This window comes from Oreochromis niloticus, linkage group LG6 (genome assembly GCF_001858045.2).
Source record: "Oreochromis niloticus isolate F11D_XX linkage group LG6, O_niloticus_UMD_NMBU, whole genome shotgun sequence".
Classification (NCBI taxonomy): domain Eukaryota; kingdom Metazoa; phylum Chordata; class Actinopteri; order Cichliformes; family Cichlidae; genus Oreochromis; species Oreochromis niloticus.
The window spans coordinates 21,413,020-21,430,403 of record NC_031971.2 but is presented as its reverse complement, the minus strand read 5'-3'; the positions used below and the strand labels follow the sequence as shown (position 1 = coordinate 21,430,403).

Below are 17,384 nucleotides of genomic sequence, written 5' to 3'. Positions count from 1 at the left end.
GAATTTCCAAGTATTTAACAGAATGCTCTAAATGGTCGATACATTTATAGGTCATCAGCTTAATTGTCTGTTGCCAAAACAATTAAATTATAAACCACCAGGCGGTTTAATTTGGCACGCATGGAGACCCGAAGCAGCCTTTGACTTGCAAATCAGCCAGCTTCACCCAGCTTCACCCTGCAGGTAAACATCTCACTAAGAGCGAATCAATAAGAGCGGCAAAAGGAAGGAGTCTCTCTCCCTCCCTCCCTCCCTCTCTGTTACACACACACGGACACACACGCGACAGTCTGAAGCTTTATAAACAGCAGCCTCTCCTGCTGCTGAGTCGCTTCACACAACTTGTTGCCCACGCTTCAGCCTCTCTCCTTTACTCCAGTGACACCAATGACAGAGAAGCAGCTGCAAACCTCTCATTCTCATTAAAACTACAGGGATGCGATAATAACACTGATAATAATAAAAATGACAGCAGTGTGTGTTTGGCTCTCCGTGGTCCTCTGGGCAGCAGCGGGACAGAGAACTAACGACTCTTCAGTTTCGGGAGAGGAGATACTTTCTTTCGCGGAGCGTTTCATGAATGTTTCGGGACAGAGAGGGAACGCGAGTTCCGGATTGTTTCTCCTGGACTTTGATGAGGGTCTGCTGGAGGGCTGGCGCTCTCTGGCCAGCAGCGGCGGGGAGTCTCAGGACGGTGGCATCAAGGCGCTGCTAGTGGCAGCCTATTCCCTCATAATCGTGATCTCCCTGTTCGGGAACACCCTGGTGTGTCACGTGGTGGTCAAAAACAAGCGAACCTTGTCCGCCACCAGTTTATTTATCCTAAACCTGGCGGTGGCTGATATTTTCATCACAGTCCTCAACACACCCTTTACTCTGGTAAGACCACTGTGTGTGTGTGTGTGTGTGTGTGTGTGTGTGTGATGGGTATGGCAGCTCTTATCTTTACACATAAATGTTTTTAATAACAACATTTGTAATTGTCCTGCAATAATTAAACTAAGTCAAATTCGGGGAGCCTGCTCAACACTCCGAGCACTGCTCCAAGTACTGTATTAAACTGCTACCAAAAGATGGTGCTAGTGGTGTCATCGTGATGCCTCTCTTTGGCTGGCTGTGTTGTATTATTATATTATGTGTGAGTGGGGTAGTTACTTTAAAGCAAAAATCATCACACCCTGTTTCCATTACCAACTTAATATTAAAAAACTGCTTCATAATTGAATGTGTTTTTAGCTGGGAGCTAAACCGTCCTGTGAGGTGGAAAACTGTTTAGAAAATGTGTCACTCCATCTCCTGCTTTGAATCATCCTCGATCCTGCAAACTCACTGCTGACACTGAGTTTGGGACTTACTCTGAATGCATGAAATGTATTTATTAAAAATGCTATACCCTTTAATCAGACGTGAGCAGCTCACCACCTCCAGCCTCCAACCTTGTGTGGGAGTCCATGAAACAGAGTGCATTTCTGAATATATGCTAATTGAGTCTCTCCATGCAAAGGAATTTTTTTTTCTAACAACCTAACCTACTTAGCATTTTTTTTTTCAGTTTGGACTTGTGTTTTTGACAGTTGTACAGTAAAACCCCGACCACACGGGGTATTTTTCCCTTCCCACTCCTCATATTGTGTCATGAAAAATTCAGATTTATTGCATATTTGTCACACTTACAAATTCAAATCATCAAACAATAATATTAATATTCTATGAAGATAACCAGAGTAAACACAAAACGCGTTTTTGAAATGATGATGTCATTTATTGAGGGAAAAAATATCCAGACTTACCCAGGTCTGTGTGAAAAAGTAATTGCCCCCCAAACCTAATAACTGGTTGTGCCGCTCTTGGCAGCAAGAACTGCAGTCAAGCATCCGCAAAAACTGGCAATGAGTCTTTCATTCATCGCTGTGGAGGAATTTCTCCCACTCTTCTTTGCAGAATTGTTTTAATTCAGTCACACTGGAGGATTTTCCAATCCAATCCAATCCAATTTTATTTATAAAGCACTTTAAAATACCCAGCACAGGAACAAAGTGCTGTACAGAACATAAGTTAAAACAATAGAGTAACAGAAAACAGCAAAAATAAATAAATAAAACACATAATACTTAAAATTAAAACAGCCCTATATTAAAAACAAAAACAAGATAAAACAGCATCGAATCACCTAAAAACAACTAAAATAAAAATAAAAGCCAACATCTCACGTGGTGTCAAAGGCCAGGGTAAAGAGGTGGGTTTTCAAGAGTGACTTAAAAACAGGTAAAGAACTGGCCTGTCTAATCTCTAAAGGAAGCTCGTTCCACAGTTTTGGAGCTGCTACAGCAAAAGCACGATCTCCTCTAAGTTTACACCCAGTCCTGGGTACATTCAGGAGCAGCTGATCAGCTGACCTGAGAGAGCGGGTGGGTGTATAAGGCTGTAGCAGCTCAGAGAGATAAGATGGGGCTAGGCCATGGAGAGCTTTAAAAGCAAATAAAAGAATTTTAAATTGAATCCTAAAAGAAATGGGCAGCCAGTGAAGTGAAGCTAAAATAGGGGAAATGTGCTCAAACTTTCGAGTGCCAGTTAAAAGACGAGCTGCGGCATTTTGCAACCTCTGTAGTTGGGTAATATATGATGCGCTGACCCCAATATAAAGTGCATTACAGTAATCCAGCCGAGTGCTAACAAAGGCGTGGATCACTGTCTCAAAGTGCTGCCGTGAAAGAATTGGCTTTATTTTTGGCTTTATTTTCGAGCATGAACAGCCTGTTAAAGGTCATACCAAAGTATCTCAATTGGATTTAACTCCAGACTTTGACCAGCCCACTCCAAGTGTGTGTCCCAGTGTGTTTTGAATCATTGTCTTCCTGCATTAAGTGCACTTAAGCTTCAGGGCACAAACTGATAGCTGGACATACTCCTTCAGGATTTTTGAGCCTTTGTGTTCGTTTTGGTCAGCAGTGGGTTTTCTTTTCTTGGAACTCTCCCATGCCTCCTTGTTATTGTTGAATCATGACCTCTCACCTAAACTGAGACAGGTGAGGCCGGCAGTTCTTTAGATGTTTTTCTGGGTTCTTTTGTGACCTCCTGGATGAGTCTTTCATGTGTTCCTGGAGTAATTTTGGTGCACCGGCCACTCCTGGGAAGGTTCAGCACTGTTCCAAGTTTTCTCCATTTGTGGATAATGGCTCCCACTGTGGTTCTCTGAAGTGACAAACCCCTAGAAATGGCTTTGTAACCTATTTCAGACTGATAGATATCAATGACTTTTTCACACAGGGCTGGTCAGGTTTGGAAAAACCCTTTTCCTTAATAAATGAAATCACTGTTTAATAATTTACTCTGATTATCTTTTTCTAATGTTAAAATTTACTTGATAATCTGAAACATGTGACTGTGACAATAATGCAAAAAACTAAGACATCAGGAATGAGACAAATAATTTTTCAAGGCACTGTAGCTGCAAATAACAGAGAAAGAGAAAGTTTGGGGTTTGGGCATTAGTGGGGCTGGAGCCAGGAGCTCCAGTTTGAGGACTGGCATCTGTTATTACAGAGAAAAAAAAACTTCACCTCGAAAGAACCCTCTGTGCCATACCAGGCAACTCAATGTCACTCTCCATTCTTATCTACCCCAAGGATCACTAAACAACTCCTGCCTCACACACCCCCACCCCACCTCCCCTCTCTGTTTTTTGAAAGATGTTCTTTTAGCACTTTTTGAAATAGTGCACTTAGGATTAGAGCTGGGGTTAATTTAGAGAACATTTGATCATATGTGCCAAAAAATCTAACACGATGTCTGTATCCTGCATGACCTGCACAGTGTGTGTCACTGTAACTCTGATTATAAAGACTAGAAGAAGCAGGAGCACACCTCAAGTGGAGATGTCTGACAGTGCAGGTTTTAAACTGTAATCTTGTGTTACAGCTGTGTCTAAAATTGCTCCCATCTTTACTGACATTTCCCCACCTGAATCAGAACAGTGTAAAAAGTTGCTATGCTATGAAAGCCTCCAATGAAGAAAAAAAAGTCTATAACCAAAGCAAAATGTTCCCCACGTGTCATACACTATTTTTAGGGGTCTACACTGAACTGCAAGCAAATTACTAATAATTCTGATTCGTCTCATTGGTGCACTAGTATTGCAGAGCTGTTACTTAAAGTTAAGGCTTATTGTTGCTGTGGGAACTAGTGTGTGAACATGGTTAGCCCATGTCTGTTTAGTGGCTGCTAATCATTATAATCATATAACATGGCTGCTCTTAGAGTACTTCTCATTTTTGCTGTTTTAAAAGTTGACCTTCCTCCCAGTGTCTACCTGATGAGAGTGGGTAACCATTGACATTTCTCATTTTGGCCTACCCTGTGTTTGTGCACTCCTTTAGGTCCGTTTTGTGAACAGCACCTGGGTGTTTGGAAGAACTATGTGCCACATCAGTCGCTTTGTACAGTACTGCTCGCTGCACGTCTCCACCCTCACACTCACCGCCATCGCACTGGACCGACGACAGGTTTGTCTATAAGGGAGTTGGGGGAATGAATCAGTGCAATTTTTCAAATTTTAAGGATAGCTTAGGAGCTTCAGAGAGTCCGTGTGAGTTCTATGATGCACAGAAGCAGTGGTAAAAAAGCAGCAGTTGATGAAAAGTATTTGAGTATGAAGCATAGTAAAGACAGAAAATGGTATGCCGGGAAGTCACCATTTTCATATTGTCAGCACATGAGATAATTACTCCACTTTTATTATGACTGGTACTTTCAGGTGCTCCCTTATTTCCCAACTGGTAACCACAGTTGATGGATTCGCATATTTGATTTGGAACAGACTTTCTGCTGGATGTCCTTCTTCACAAAACCTTCAAATTTTTCTGAAATCAACACTAAGAGTACACTAGTTTGTGACCCCGTGAGGCTCAGTTTGTGTCTCAGTCTTCATTTTTATTTGTTTTTATTTTATTTTTATTTTACTTGCTATAATAAATCAAAGAAGCGGACAATAAAGTTTATCTATAAAGGGCAATTATTGTGTGTGTGTGTGTGTGTGTGTGAAATACATTGGAAGGTATTTCTATTTTTTGAAACTGTAATATTTATTGAACCTTCTAAATAAAAAAAAGTAATTTTACATATATGATTTTTATTTTGTATTGTCCTTGCTACGTTTGGTGCAATTCATTGAGGTTTTTCTGGAAAAAAAATCACACTGATGATGTAGAGGTCTTGAAAGCTCACAAAAAAATGCAATAAACTGTCTGCGATTCAGTGCTTTTTCCTCAGTGAACAATATGGTTAACCTTTAGCACTGACTTAGACAACACATCTTGGTTGCAAATATGCAAAAAGATACAAAAAGCCACCCTGGGTTCATTTTATATGCTTCCAACATTTTCCCCTGTCAGATTTTAGTGCCTTTCATTCAGTGCATTGCTGCCAGCTCTTCCATAATCCCAAACTCTTCTGTTATCCCAAGTACAAAGACGAGTAACTGGACTGTGTCATAGCCCAGTATAAAAAGAGTAAAAATTGCCCATTTTATCTTTCAACAGTCACTCCACATTTCCCATAAAATCCTCAATCGAACTTGTTACGGTTCACCTGGAGAGGGGCACATGATCAAATGCTTCTTTTGTCTCAGAGTGGCTTACTGTGGGTTTGTGGGAAATCACAAAGCTGGTCATGACTCCTCTATTCCTGGATTTGTAAAGTTTGGTGAAAAGTCCTTGCTGCACTTGTAGCATTGCTAGCAAAGGTCAGATGTGCGTTCTCGCTCTGCATCAGTCAAATTCAAACTGTAATGCTTAAACACAGCAATCTGCTCTTTACAAAGTAAGCAGTCACTTTACCTGACTTAAGTGGTTAAATACTTAATATCCATATCTTGTTAAAAACTCTGTATTAATTTTTTTTAATCTGAGCTGAAATCTTTCAGGACTAGCAAACTCACATCTCTCATAAATGTCAGTCTCTCATAAAAGTTTTTCAACTTTCTATGGTCTGGGACGGTTCGCAGCATTGTTACATGTTGTGTTGTCGGTGTGATCATGCATTTCAGAGTTGATTTGAATTACAGATACGCACATTTTTTTTTCTATTTTGTTCCAAGTCAGAAGTTTTTGATCTGGTTGGTATTTGACCCAACACAAGACTTTATCCAAACTTTTAATATCAGAAATGCTACTATGCATTCAAAGGCATAAATAAAGTAAAACATCCACGGCAAAATGACATATACTCAGGCAGTGCAGCAGCATTAATGAGAATCTCAGCTCCTCAGACACTGACTGTGGCAGACAGGCAAGGGGGAGTGGAGTGGAGATGCCATGAGCAGAAAAATCAATTTTTTTTTTTGTTTGATACAGGTTGTTAAATCTCTGATATTCAGAACATAATTAAAAGAATGTATTTCCGAAATAAAAAGAAAGAAAAGTGAGGTGTTGCTGTGCAAGAGCATACATTGTTGATAGCAGCATTGGTGTTAAGAGGGGGTTTGTTTTGTTTGAATTTCAATAAGGCAGTGAATTTAGTGAATTCATCTAAAGAAAGCAAAACATGCCTCTTGTTTTAGAGGAATGTCTCAATGAAGACAAAGAAAACATCTAAATTGCCTGGTCAATTTTGCTCAGTGGGCACCTATATACATCTGCCCCGCTTCTAGACTGTTAGATTAGTCATAAATAACACAGTAACGCAATAGACATGCAGAGAGGAGCTTTTTGAAAATGTCAGGTGGCAGGGGAGTTCATATCTTTTCTTCTGAAAACTCACAATTTTCAGTAATGCAGTTTCTCAAAGGTCCAGTTGCTTTGGCCACCTCTTGGTGCTTACCTGGGAAATCAGTCAAATAAATGACGTCATCTGACCTGCATTAGACAAACTGCTTTACACGGTGTGATGATTCAACAGTGACATGGACTGTTGAAAGTTTAAATTAAATGTGGCTTTCTCACCAGCAGCACGAGGACGGAAAGAAGTGTTTCTTAATGCAGTTTTTATTAGGATTGAAATTGGCACCCTTGACCAAGAACGATCTGCTGCAACATTCGGAGCCATCAGTGGGAGAAGAGGAGGAAAAAGGATGATGAGTGCGAAGTCTTTAAAATTAAACTAATATAGCATCGAGGTTGCTTATAAGCAATAAGAATTATCATACAGAAGACAGAACAAGACAGACCTTTTTATAGTTCTTTTATCTGTAATTGTAGAAACTACCAGTGTTCTTAGCCACCTACACATTACACCTACAGGAGCTGCTCAGTAGGTATCTGAATTTATAACAGATGCAAATAAAAACTGAAAAAAGTAAAGACGTGGAAGAAACACCTTTAACCATCTTGTGAGTGTTGAGGTTGCATAATTTGTCCAGCAGAGAGCACTCTGCAACCTGTTGGCAACAGGTGTTTCGAACCAACAACCAGCTGATCCGAGAGGGCAGAGCGCGAATAGGCCATTAACAACTTGTTGTGGCATTACAACTAGATTATTTTTAAACTGCACCGTCATATCATTTTATTATGGATTCATAAATAACTGCACATGCCAAATGTTAGGGAAAGCTGTTTATTATTTGTGTGTCCTAAAGAAAAAAAAATCGACTGATATTCATACCTGACGTTCTGTGGTTCCTAAACGCTGATAATGGCACTTTTTGTTTGTGGAAACAAACATCGTTATTGTGGAATATCTAGGAGAGAAGAATATTCACAAAGTGACTAGTTGTTGTGGAGCGATTAGCACAGCAAGAAGGTCCTTGGTTTGAATCCAGTCTGAAACCTTTCAGTGTGGAGTTTACATGTTCTCCCTCTGTGGGTTGGTACTTTAGCTTCCTGCCACAGTTCAGAGACACGCATGGGTTTGGCTGACTATAGGTGTGAATGAATCTCTGTCTTTCCTGCAAAAGACTGGTGACTTGTCGTACACAGCATGTAAACAGTGTGTATATGCCTCTTGCCCAATGACTAATGGAATAGACTAAATATGGTCATACCACACTGATTTTGTGTATTCTCAGCTCCACTGCTCTGTCAGTGCCTCAAAGGTAGTGCAATAACCATAATTTAACATATGTCAGGCTTTTGACAGCAGGAAACAAGTGGACTTCACTTTTTGAATTTTTCTGTCAGAAACACAAACCTGTGACACACAGCAAACACACAGTTCCTGCCATGTTCTCCTCTGTCGTGTTTAGCTATCACTCCTATTGGTGGTGCAAATACAAACAGGAAAAAAAGAAGTGTGTAGCACCCCAGGCAAAGCTTATTAAGTGAAAACTGCAGAAAAAAAGACTAAATCCAAGTGCTTTGTGCCAGAGGAACCAAGAGACAGCACAGGATATAATCGAATTTGGTTTGCTTATTATTACAGCTTTTCTCCCTCGTTTTGTCAAACCCATATCTGAACAGAGGAGAGGACATCAGCCTCATCCAACAAAATGGTCTGCAGTTCCCAAGCCAGGATTTTAGCCTGAAGCTCACCAAAGATTTTACTGCCCAGTTATTTTTTTGCAGTGTGGTTTAATTAGTAGCATACAGACACTGATTTAAAAATGTAATATTTTTTTGTCTTGCAAAATATGAAAATATTAATTATAACTTAGAAGCAAAGTAAAACTTTGAAAAACTCTGTGAGCATACAGATATGAACAGAAAGTTGGTGTCTGCTGAGAGACTGAAATAAAAAGGTTTTCTTAGCTTTATCATTTGCGATGTCCCTCCACTGCTCCTTTCACTGTTAAAAAATACTCAAAGAAGCTATAAGCTTCTTGTGGAAAAAGGACCCGGACCGACCCAGATGTTTGTGCAATTTTTTGGTTTTTTTTGCACAAACCAACCCCGGCTCCAGCCTGGCTGCTACTGAAATAGGAAAGGCATGATTGGATGATGCTCACCAGCTACAAAGATCAGCCTCCCCTGACACCATACTCTGAACCCGCTGCTCCACTCCTCCCCTGCAGCCAAGCCACCAACCACACCCCCACTGCCCGACTTAGGCTGCGGACCCATCCGGCCTAGCCTACTCCCCCCCTCCACCAGCGAGAGAGGAAATCAGCCACGACCATCTCTGCCCCCACGGTGCTGTACCTGGCCTTCCAGTCTGACAGTCTTCCAGCTGATGTACTCCACTGGACGGTCAACCCCATTTACATGCTGGGACAAAACGGCCCTGAGCCCTCTGTTCGAGGTGTTGCTCAGCAGAATAAAAGGGAGGAAAAAGCTAGGTGTGTGGAGCAGAGGATCCCCATGGACAGGCCTCCTCACCTGCACAAACACCGCCTGGGACTGCTCCGTCCACTGGACCAGATCTGGGGCACCCTTCCGGGTGAGGTTGGTCAAGGGGCTGGTCAGCTCCACAAAGCTGGGCACAAACCATAACCAACCAGTCCTAGAAACTGCATCAGCTCCTTTTTGGTCTTGGGACACGGGCAGGATGCAATGGTTGCTGTTTTTTCCATCTGTGGACGCACCTGCCCGCTCCCCAAGCGGTACCCCAGATACTGTGCCTCCCTCCGTCCCACTGCACACTTGTTTGGTTTGGCCATGAGCCCCGCCTGCCTCAGGAACTCCAGGACGGCGGCCACCGCTTCATATGCTCCGCCCAGGTGTCACTGTGTATGATAACGTCATCCAGGTAGGCAGCGGCATATGTAGCCTGTGGACACAGCACCCTGTCCATGAGGCGCTGGAAAGTGGCAGGACCTCTGCGCAAGCCAAATGGAAGTGTGTCGAACTGGTACAAACCGTACAGAGTGGAGAAGGCCGTTTTTTCCTTGGACCATCAGATAAGGGAATCTGCCTTGGTTAAATCCAGCGTCGTGAAAAAACGAGCAGTGCCTAACCAGTCCAGGAGCTCGTTGACCCGGGGCATGGGATAAGCATCAAACTGTGACACTTTGTTCACCTTGCAGTAGTCAACACAGAACTGTGTAGGCCCATCCTTCTTCACCACAAGAACTATGGGGCTACACCAAGTGCTGTGTGACTCTTCTATTACTCCTAGCTTTAGCATTTCAGCCAATTCCTTTTGCACAATTTGTCTCTTGTGCTCAGGTAACCTGTTGGGCCGTGAACGCACCGTCACACCAGGGTGCGTTTAAAAATGGTGCTCTATGTGATTTGTACGGCTGGGCAGGGGGGAGAACACATCTGCAAACTGCTGTTGTAATGCAGAAACATCCACTCTCTGGGCCTGTGCGAGATCGTCATCACAATGGAGGGAGGCAGGAATTGTGGAATTTGGCCCCTACGGCCCCAAGTCACACAGATATATCACCTCAACCTTAAAGCATAGAGGAAGCCTGTAACTGCTTCTCTGGAGAACCTGCTTAACCTGTTGGGCTGTGAACATACCGTCATGCTCTCTCCTTAACCAGGCTCACTGAAGAAGTAGTTTCAGGCTCACTCCATACTTTAAAGAGGTTGAGGTGATATATATTTGTGTGACTCCTCCCTGTCTCACCATACGACTTCATAGTCAACGTCCCCCACTAGCCGTGTGACCACGAAGGGTCCTTGCCACTTGGCGAGCAACTTTGATCTAGAAGAAGGGAGTAATACAAGCACTTTATCCCCTGGTGAAATTTGTGTGAGTTTAGCCCCTCTATTGTACAGCTGCTGCTGACATTCCTGGGCCTGGAGCAAAAAATTTTCTTGTGATAACCTTCCCAACATGTCCAGCTTTGCTCTCAGGTCTTATATTGAATCTCTTTCTTGAACTTACGAATCACTGATTTTAACGTCTTATTCAGCCGCTCCACCAGGCTGTCAGTCTGAGGGTGGTCCAAATAGATTTAATTCCCAGTAATTGTTGATTTCTTTTACTGTGTGAGACATGAATGAAGTGCCCTGGTCAGTCAGCATCTCTTTCGGGATGCTGACTCAGGAGATGACCTGAAACAGTGTCTACGCCACACTCTTTCCAGAACTGGTGCACAGCGGCACTTCTTCAGGATATCATGTTGCATAATCCACCAGAAATATTACAAAGCAACCCTGCATGTCCCTACCCACTGTAAACACACCCTGACACACTGTCCCATTAACCTACTGTACCTGGGCCATTCTGTTCCCAAAATTAAGAGGTGTATCAGGCACAAACTAACTAGAGCCTTCACTCTATGCGTTTTCCCCTTATACCTAATTTCCAGCGGAACCAAGAGATATTTATGAATGTCCCCACGCACGCATCAAACTTCTATCTACTCTGCCTACAGCAATGCCCCTGGACAAACCAGGGTTTGGTGAACCAGGGCCTGCGTACAGCTTGAATCCACCATAGCCTGACGTGTACCCCCTTGGCACATGGTATGCCTTATGCATCTCCTGGACTGGGCGAGGGTGTCGGAGGTCTAGCGACTTGGAGCACCTCTCCCAGCTCCATTAACAGGCATTTTCAGCACAAGTGCCCTGGTCCTGGAGCCAGGACTAATTGGTAACCCGCTGGTGGCCACGCCACCAGGTGGTCATCTGCCAGTGTCACCACAGCTTTGAGGCTCGCCGGCTTGTGACAACGGAACCATTCCACTGTCCTGACCGGGAGCCACTCAATAAACTGTTCAAGGACCACGGTGTTGAGCAGCCGAGTCTACCCCAGCATGGGGCCAGGCTGTAGTCACCTGCCTGTGGGGTCGTGCAGCTGGCTGCGAAGATCAGCCTCACCTGACACCACACTCTGAACCCGCTGCTCCACTCCTCCCATCCAGCCGGGCCACTAACCACACGCTGCCACACACTTCTATAAAGAAGCTGATATATCCAACAACCTTGCAGCTTCAATACTGTAATCTTTACAGATGTGTCTGAAATTGCTTCAAACTTTCTTGACATTACCTTGCATGACTCAAAACAAGAAAAAGTACACACCTTGAAAAGCTCCCAGAACAAAAAAAAAATCATTATTTTACATATTGCAGCTTTAGTGTTGGATAATCATGATTTAGTACCTTGTAGCTAAAGCTTACTGATGTACCATGGGAGTTTTTATATTCTAGTAACACATATTTTGAGTTTCAAAGGAAAATTCACGCTTGCCTCAAAATTAGAGGCTGTGAGCCTTGTTTTGTATTTAAATAACTTCTCATCTATGTTGGTTTAAATAAGTAGTGACCTTTTTAGCTTCATTGTGGTAGATAACTGAGAGCTTCTTCTCACTGTGTCTACTCCAGTGCTGACTCAGGAAAACTAACTACGCACGGGTAACAATTTGATCTGGCTCTCTTGATCTGGGCTCTCTGATTCACAACTGTGGTTTTTTTCTGCCTCCCTTCTCTATTTTGATTGAGTATTTTCCAGTGTTGGAGGAATAGTTCTCAGATTTTTAAGTCTACCTAAAAGCTCTTCACTTTTTCATAAGAAAATGTATGATAGTGCTCAAGCATTTAACATTTCTAACTAAAAAGGTTTACACAGTTGACTCAAAATAGCTGCAAAACTGCAAGGTCGAAATGAACAAACTGAAGTCTAATTTCTGGGAATTTTAAGCACAATAAGCGTTGTTAGTTTCTATAGCACAGACTGAACCTTGAAAATTCTCCAGCAAATGCTGGCATTTTAAACAACAACCAATTAGTCAAACTTACCCAGCCTGTTATAAAAATATTTACTCGCAGCTCAGTCGAATTTAAATCAATAGTGTATAAAGTGTGGCTCATGGGTCAAAGCTGGCCCATACAGGACACTGTATAGCTGACTATTAAGTCCTTAACTTGGATTCCAGTGTGGTGCCGGAAGTAACATAACAGATCCTAATTCACTACCACCTCTGTTATTGTTTTATTTCAGAAAATGCCAATTAACAAAAACATGTAAGAAAATGATTATGAACAAATATAAAATCAAAACAAGAAAAAGCATAACAAAAAACCCTAAGGGTCTCCAAGGCAAAAACAACAACAAGAACAACAACAAATGCCAATTCTTTCTAGAAACAAAAGAAAGAAACAAAATTCATACAAACACAGAAGAATAAGGACCCGGCATTCAAGGCTTGTCACGAGTCACTTTCAGGAAATGCATTTCAAGTTATATTGGACAAACCCCAGCCTAAAAAGCCCAGTGGTCAAATGACAAGGAACTGCTGCAGGTGCTACATATTTGCTTTCATTAAGAAGTACAGTGAAGTTCAGCCATGATGCTGACTAGAATAATAAGTTGCCATCTAATTAAATCTGAGGTCAGTAGTTCAAGATTCAGGATTGGATGTTACCTATATTTTTATTAAGTGGTAAATAAACAAAAGACATACTTTTTTTTGTTGACTTGTTTGGTTTAACTCCTTAACGCTTAGTGTACCATATTTGATACATACAGTTTTTTTCATGAGTTTTTGAGACTTCTTCATCATCAGTGTGATTTTTTTTCCCCTCCTGAAAAACCTAAATAAATTGCGTAATACATTTTTAAATAATTAAAAAAAAAAGATGTAGCAAATATGATACAAATGAAAAGTCATTTATGGAAATTTCTCAGATGGTTCAAAATTTTCTGACAATTGTTTCATGGTTCAGGCTTTAAAGGGTTAAGCAATAAAAACAACTTGTTAGGTATCAAAAACTACAGAGGTAGTTTTTGCTAAAAGATCATGGTTTGGATTAAAATACAGTTGTTGCTTCTTTTTTTAAAAGCTCTGCTGTTTTAGTTGCCATGGTGATGGTCCCTGCTTTTTCTGCTTCCTGTGGAAATGCATTACTTACAAACTTGTGCTCACTCTCACCAAAAAATGTGACAGTTCGTGTCCATGAATGCAAAATAAATGGAAAGAAATAAACAATTTGCTGAGTGTGTGTCCTGAGGCACAGCCAACAGGTTTCTTATTCTGTTTATTCTTGAAAGTAGAAGAATGAAATAAAACAGGCTGCTTTCACTGGCAGATAGGATTTAAAATGTCAGTCCCCGTAAAAATGGGCAATTGCTGCAATGTTTGTTACTGGAGTTTTTCAAACATCAGACATCTAGTTTCCTCTGTGTAGTGCATTATGGGAACCTAGTGTCCATCAAAGCCATCTCAAAAAGTTAAACTAAAAGAGTACTTAGTATGCACACACAGTGAGTGCCCTAAGGACATTTTTTTTAATTTTTTTTTTAAATTTTCTTTCATTTTCCAGTGTGAATATACCAAACATTCAAAACCTGATTAGAATGAACATTAAATATGGGGGTGGGACACAGCTATAGTGTGCGTCTCTCACTGTGCTGTCAGTGCTGGTGAATTTTATAACTCAAAGTAATATGTGGTCACATTATGCACTTTACTTATTTTTTATGCTTTAAATGTTTTTCATTTGTAATTTTGTTAAATAAGGGTCCTAATTTTTGGATTCAGTGATAGATCCTTCATGGAGTGATATCCCAAGTTACACCACAAGGGGGCACCACCTCCTCCTGAGTACGATGGTTTAGTGCGGCATTAGCTTTTGTCTTCAGACTTTGGCAGAATCCCAAACTGGAAAGCCCACTATATACCTTTCTTGTTCTTTTCGGGGCAAAATATAACCTGTTCGCAGGCCTTACGTTAGGGGTCTGGTGCAGATTCTCTGGGACTTGTCCGGACTCTGCTGTCCATGTTGGTCATGAGCTAATCCACAGTCCACAAGACATGCGACTGATAGAATTGGTGGTGCAATGTAGCGTGAGGAGATGAGCTGTTTGTGGGAAGCAAGCTGGGACTAAATGAAAAAGGAGATGTACCTGAAAGTAAACAGCTACAAAGGAAGTTGTTGTCATGGCAGACTGCAAGAGGAAGAGCCTGCTTCCTCTGTCATCTAACAGGCTTTTTCAGATTCTTTCGAATATTGTCCCTGTTTCTGTCAGTGATACTGCACACATTATCGGTGGAGATGTTGAGGCGTGTTTTGACCACTTTCATGTACAGCAAAAACTTGCTAGAGGTATAAGATATTATCAATGAGGTTGTTCAGTCTCAAAATGGTGTGATCCTACTTACTGAGTCAAGTGTAAAGGTAGAGCCACTGTTCACACTTGTCACTGCCACATCCAGGAGAAGGCATTTGACCCCATCACTCTGGGTATTAGTGGTGGGCGGATCGATCCAAATATCGATAGTATCGATCCCAAGTCGGGATCGGTATCGGATCGATACTAGCCTGGTTAGATCGATTCTTTACTTTGAGTTCTGCTTGTTTGCTACGCTGTGCTTTCGGCAAAAACGAAACAGCCAGGTCGCTGGACTCGCCGCTCCTGTGACAGCGGAGAGCAGGCACACTTTGCCCCCCCCCCCTTATGTTTCGGTGTTGCGCTGACACATCACGTGACTTAGACACTTTGGGGGTTATTAAGTTGTTTACATATTAATTATATTTTTACCAATTGTTTTTGTTGTTAAGAATTTTAATTGTAATTTGTGTATTATAGTTTATCAACAGTATTTGTTTTAATTTGCTTACTGGTTTGCGTGCACTTAAGATTAAAAAAAAAAAAAAAGGATCGCCACCACAGCAGACCCGGTGGCATTTTCATGCTTCGCGCATCATTTATTCTTACAATAATCACACGGTTGCTGTAATAGTACATTCAACAGCCGTACACATCACCACCACCAAACCTGCAGCGGCATCGCAGAACACGCCCTGCCACATACCCCCATCGCCCGCTTCACCCCACCCCGCGAGCAGGCGAGGGAATCGGCCCGGACCATCGGTGCCCCATGCCCCGGCCCAGTGACGGGGAAGTGTCCACTCTGGCGGTCGCCCGCGGCTCCAGTGGAAGCCCGGGAGCTGGCCTGATGGCCACCCATATGGCAAGCAGAGGCGGCGGAGCAGGAGTGGAAGTGAGCCGGGGCTCAGAGGCAGCTGGGCAGACGGCCGAAGCGGACAGCATGCCGCCCTCAGGCAGGACCCCCGCGCACCTCGACCTCCATCTCCAGCTTGGCAGGTCCCGCTGGCGCGCCAGCCTCCGGCTCACCCGAGCCGCGCGCTGTCCACCCTTACAGTGATCACCCGGTTGCTGTAACAGTAGCCTACATTCAACGACTGCAGCCCTCCTGCTGCCAGCTGTACACATCAACACCAAAAACAACAACAGCACAAGCAGCGCACAGGTTTTAAGCCAGTGAGGCATGATTGTAGATGCAGTGAAGGTGAAGGTGAGTCCATCTTACCTGCAGCAGCATCGCAGACCACGGCAGCCACAATAATAAAGCATTTTTATATTTAATTATGAATTAATTATTTCTCCTAATTATGTCCCGGATTTTAAGTAATTAATAATACAAAAGGAAAAATCACAAAAAACACTTAAGGTCATGAAAATTAATTGCGATTTAGCAATTCAATGAGGCATCCACCTTATTTATTGAAAAGTATCGGTATCGGTATCGTATTGGTATCGGCGATACTGGCCCGTATTTACTTGGTATCGGATCGATACCAAAATATGCAGTATCGCACACCACTACTGGGTATCCTGTTGGGGGTGTGGTTTTGTTGGCTTCATTAAGCAACAACCTCCAGGTCACACTGGGGAGGTTTGCAAGCTGGAGGTGAATCAAATGGGATGAAAATTAGCATCTCAAATTCTGAGGTCATGGTATCCCAGGTGAACAATTTGGGGTTTTGTTCATGAGTGAAGGGAGAGATGAGCGCAAGATTGACAAACTGAAATGGCAAAATATAGGCCGAGGAGCTCGGCATTTGTGAATGAGTCAGAGTGGAGCCTCTATTCCTCCACATTGAAAGGAGTCAGTTTAGGTGGTTTGGGCATCTGACAAGGACGCCTCCAAGGTGCCTCCTATTTGAGTTGTTTTAAGCATGTTATGCTGCAAGGAAGCCCTGGGTGTGCCCCAGGGCTTGTGCCGAAGAGCATGCATCTCTCGGTTGGCTTGGAAATGCCTTGGAGGTAGCCAGTGAGAGGGAAGTCTGAACCTGCTGAACCTGGATCTAGTTTTTGCCTTGGCATCTGCCAGAGCCACTATGCTTGACTTGTCAATAGTAGTAGTGCTAGTAGGCAGTAGCAGTTTTGTTTGTACAGCACCAATCCTGTACATATAAATAAGTCGACGAGTTCACAGGCTATTTTGCATGTGTCTCCAATAATTATTAAAGTTATTCACTATAATCTTAATTCTGCTATCTCTGCCATATTTCTGCAGGGTTTCCCACTACACAAATGTGCTTTTAGCAAAGTGCAAATCAGCATTACTGTAATCCTGTCAACCTATGTGGAAAATGTTTAATTATTGGCTATGAGTAACAAATTAAATGCTTGGCGGTGTTTATATTATTTGAGTTTATATTCCACTTTATTCCGAATTTGGTAATGTGAAAGATTAACTGTATGATGCACTTTCAGTACATTTGGAACAAATTTGAATAAAGAAAGACTTGGCAGAGGCGAGAGATGAAAACACACTATCCACTTTACCTGTTCTTTTCAGGGCAACATGTG

The 17,384-nt window shown here is 42.4% G+C and overlaps 1 protein-coding gene across 1 annotated transcript in view; it reads left to right on the top strand.

Annotated features, from left to right (window-relative positions):
- The first annotated feature begins 268 nt into the window (after positions 1 to 268).
- Positions 269 to 17,384, top strand: part of gpr83 (G protein-coupled receptor 83) — a 35,540-nt gene continuing 18,424 nt past the window's right edge. Inside the window, exons 1-2 of the mRNA XM_005456922.4 lie at positions 269 to 879; positions 4,377 to 4,502. Of these exons, the coding sequence (XP_005456979.1) occupies positions 466 to 879; positions 4,377 to 4,502 (540 nt within the window). The 5' untranslated portion in view covers positions 269 to 465. The remainder of the gene's footprint in view (positions 880 to 4,376; positions 4,503 to 17,384) is intronic.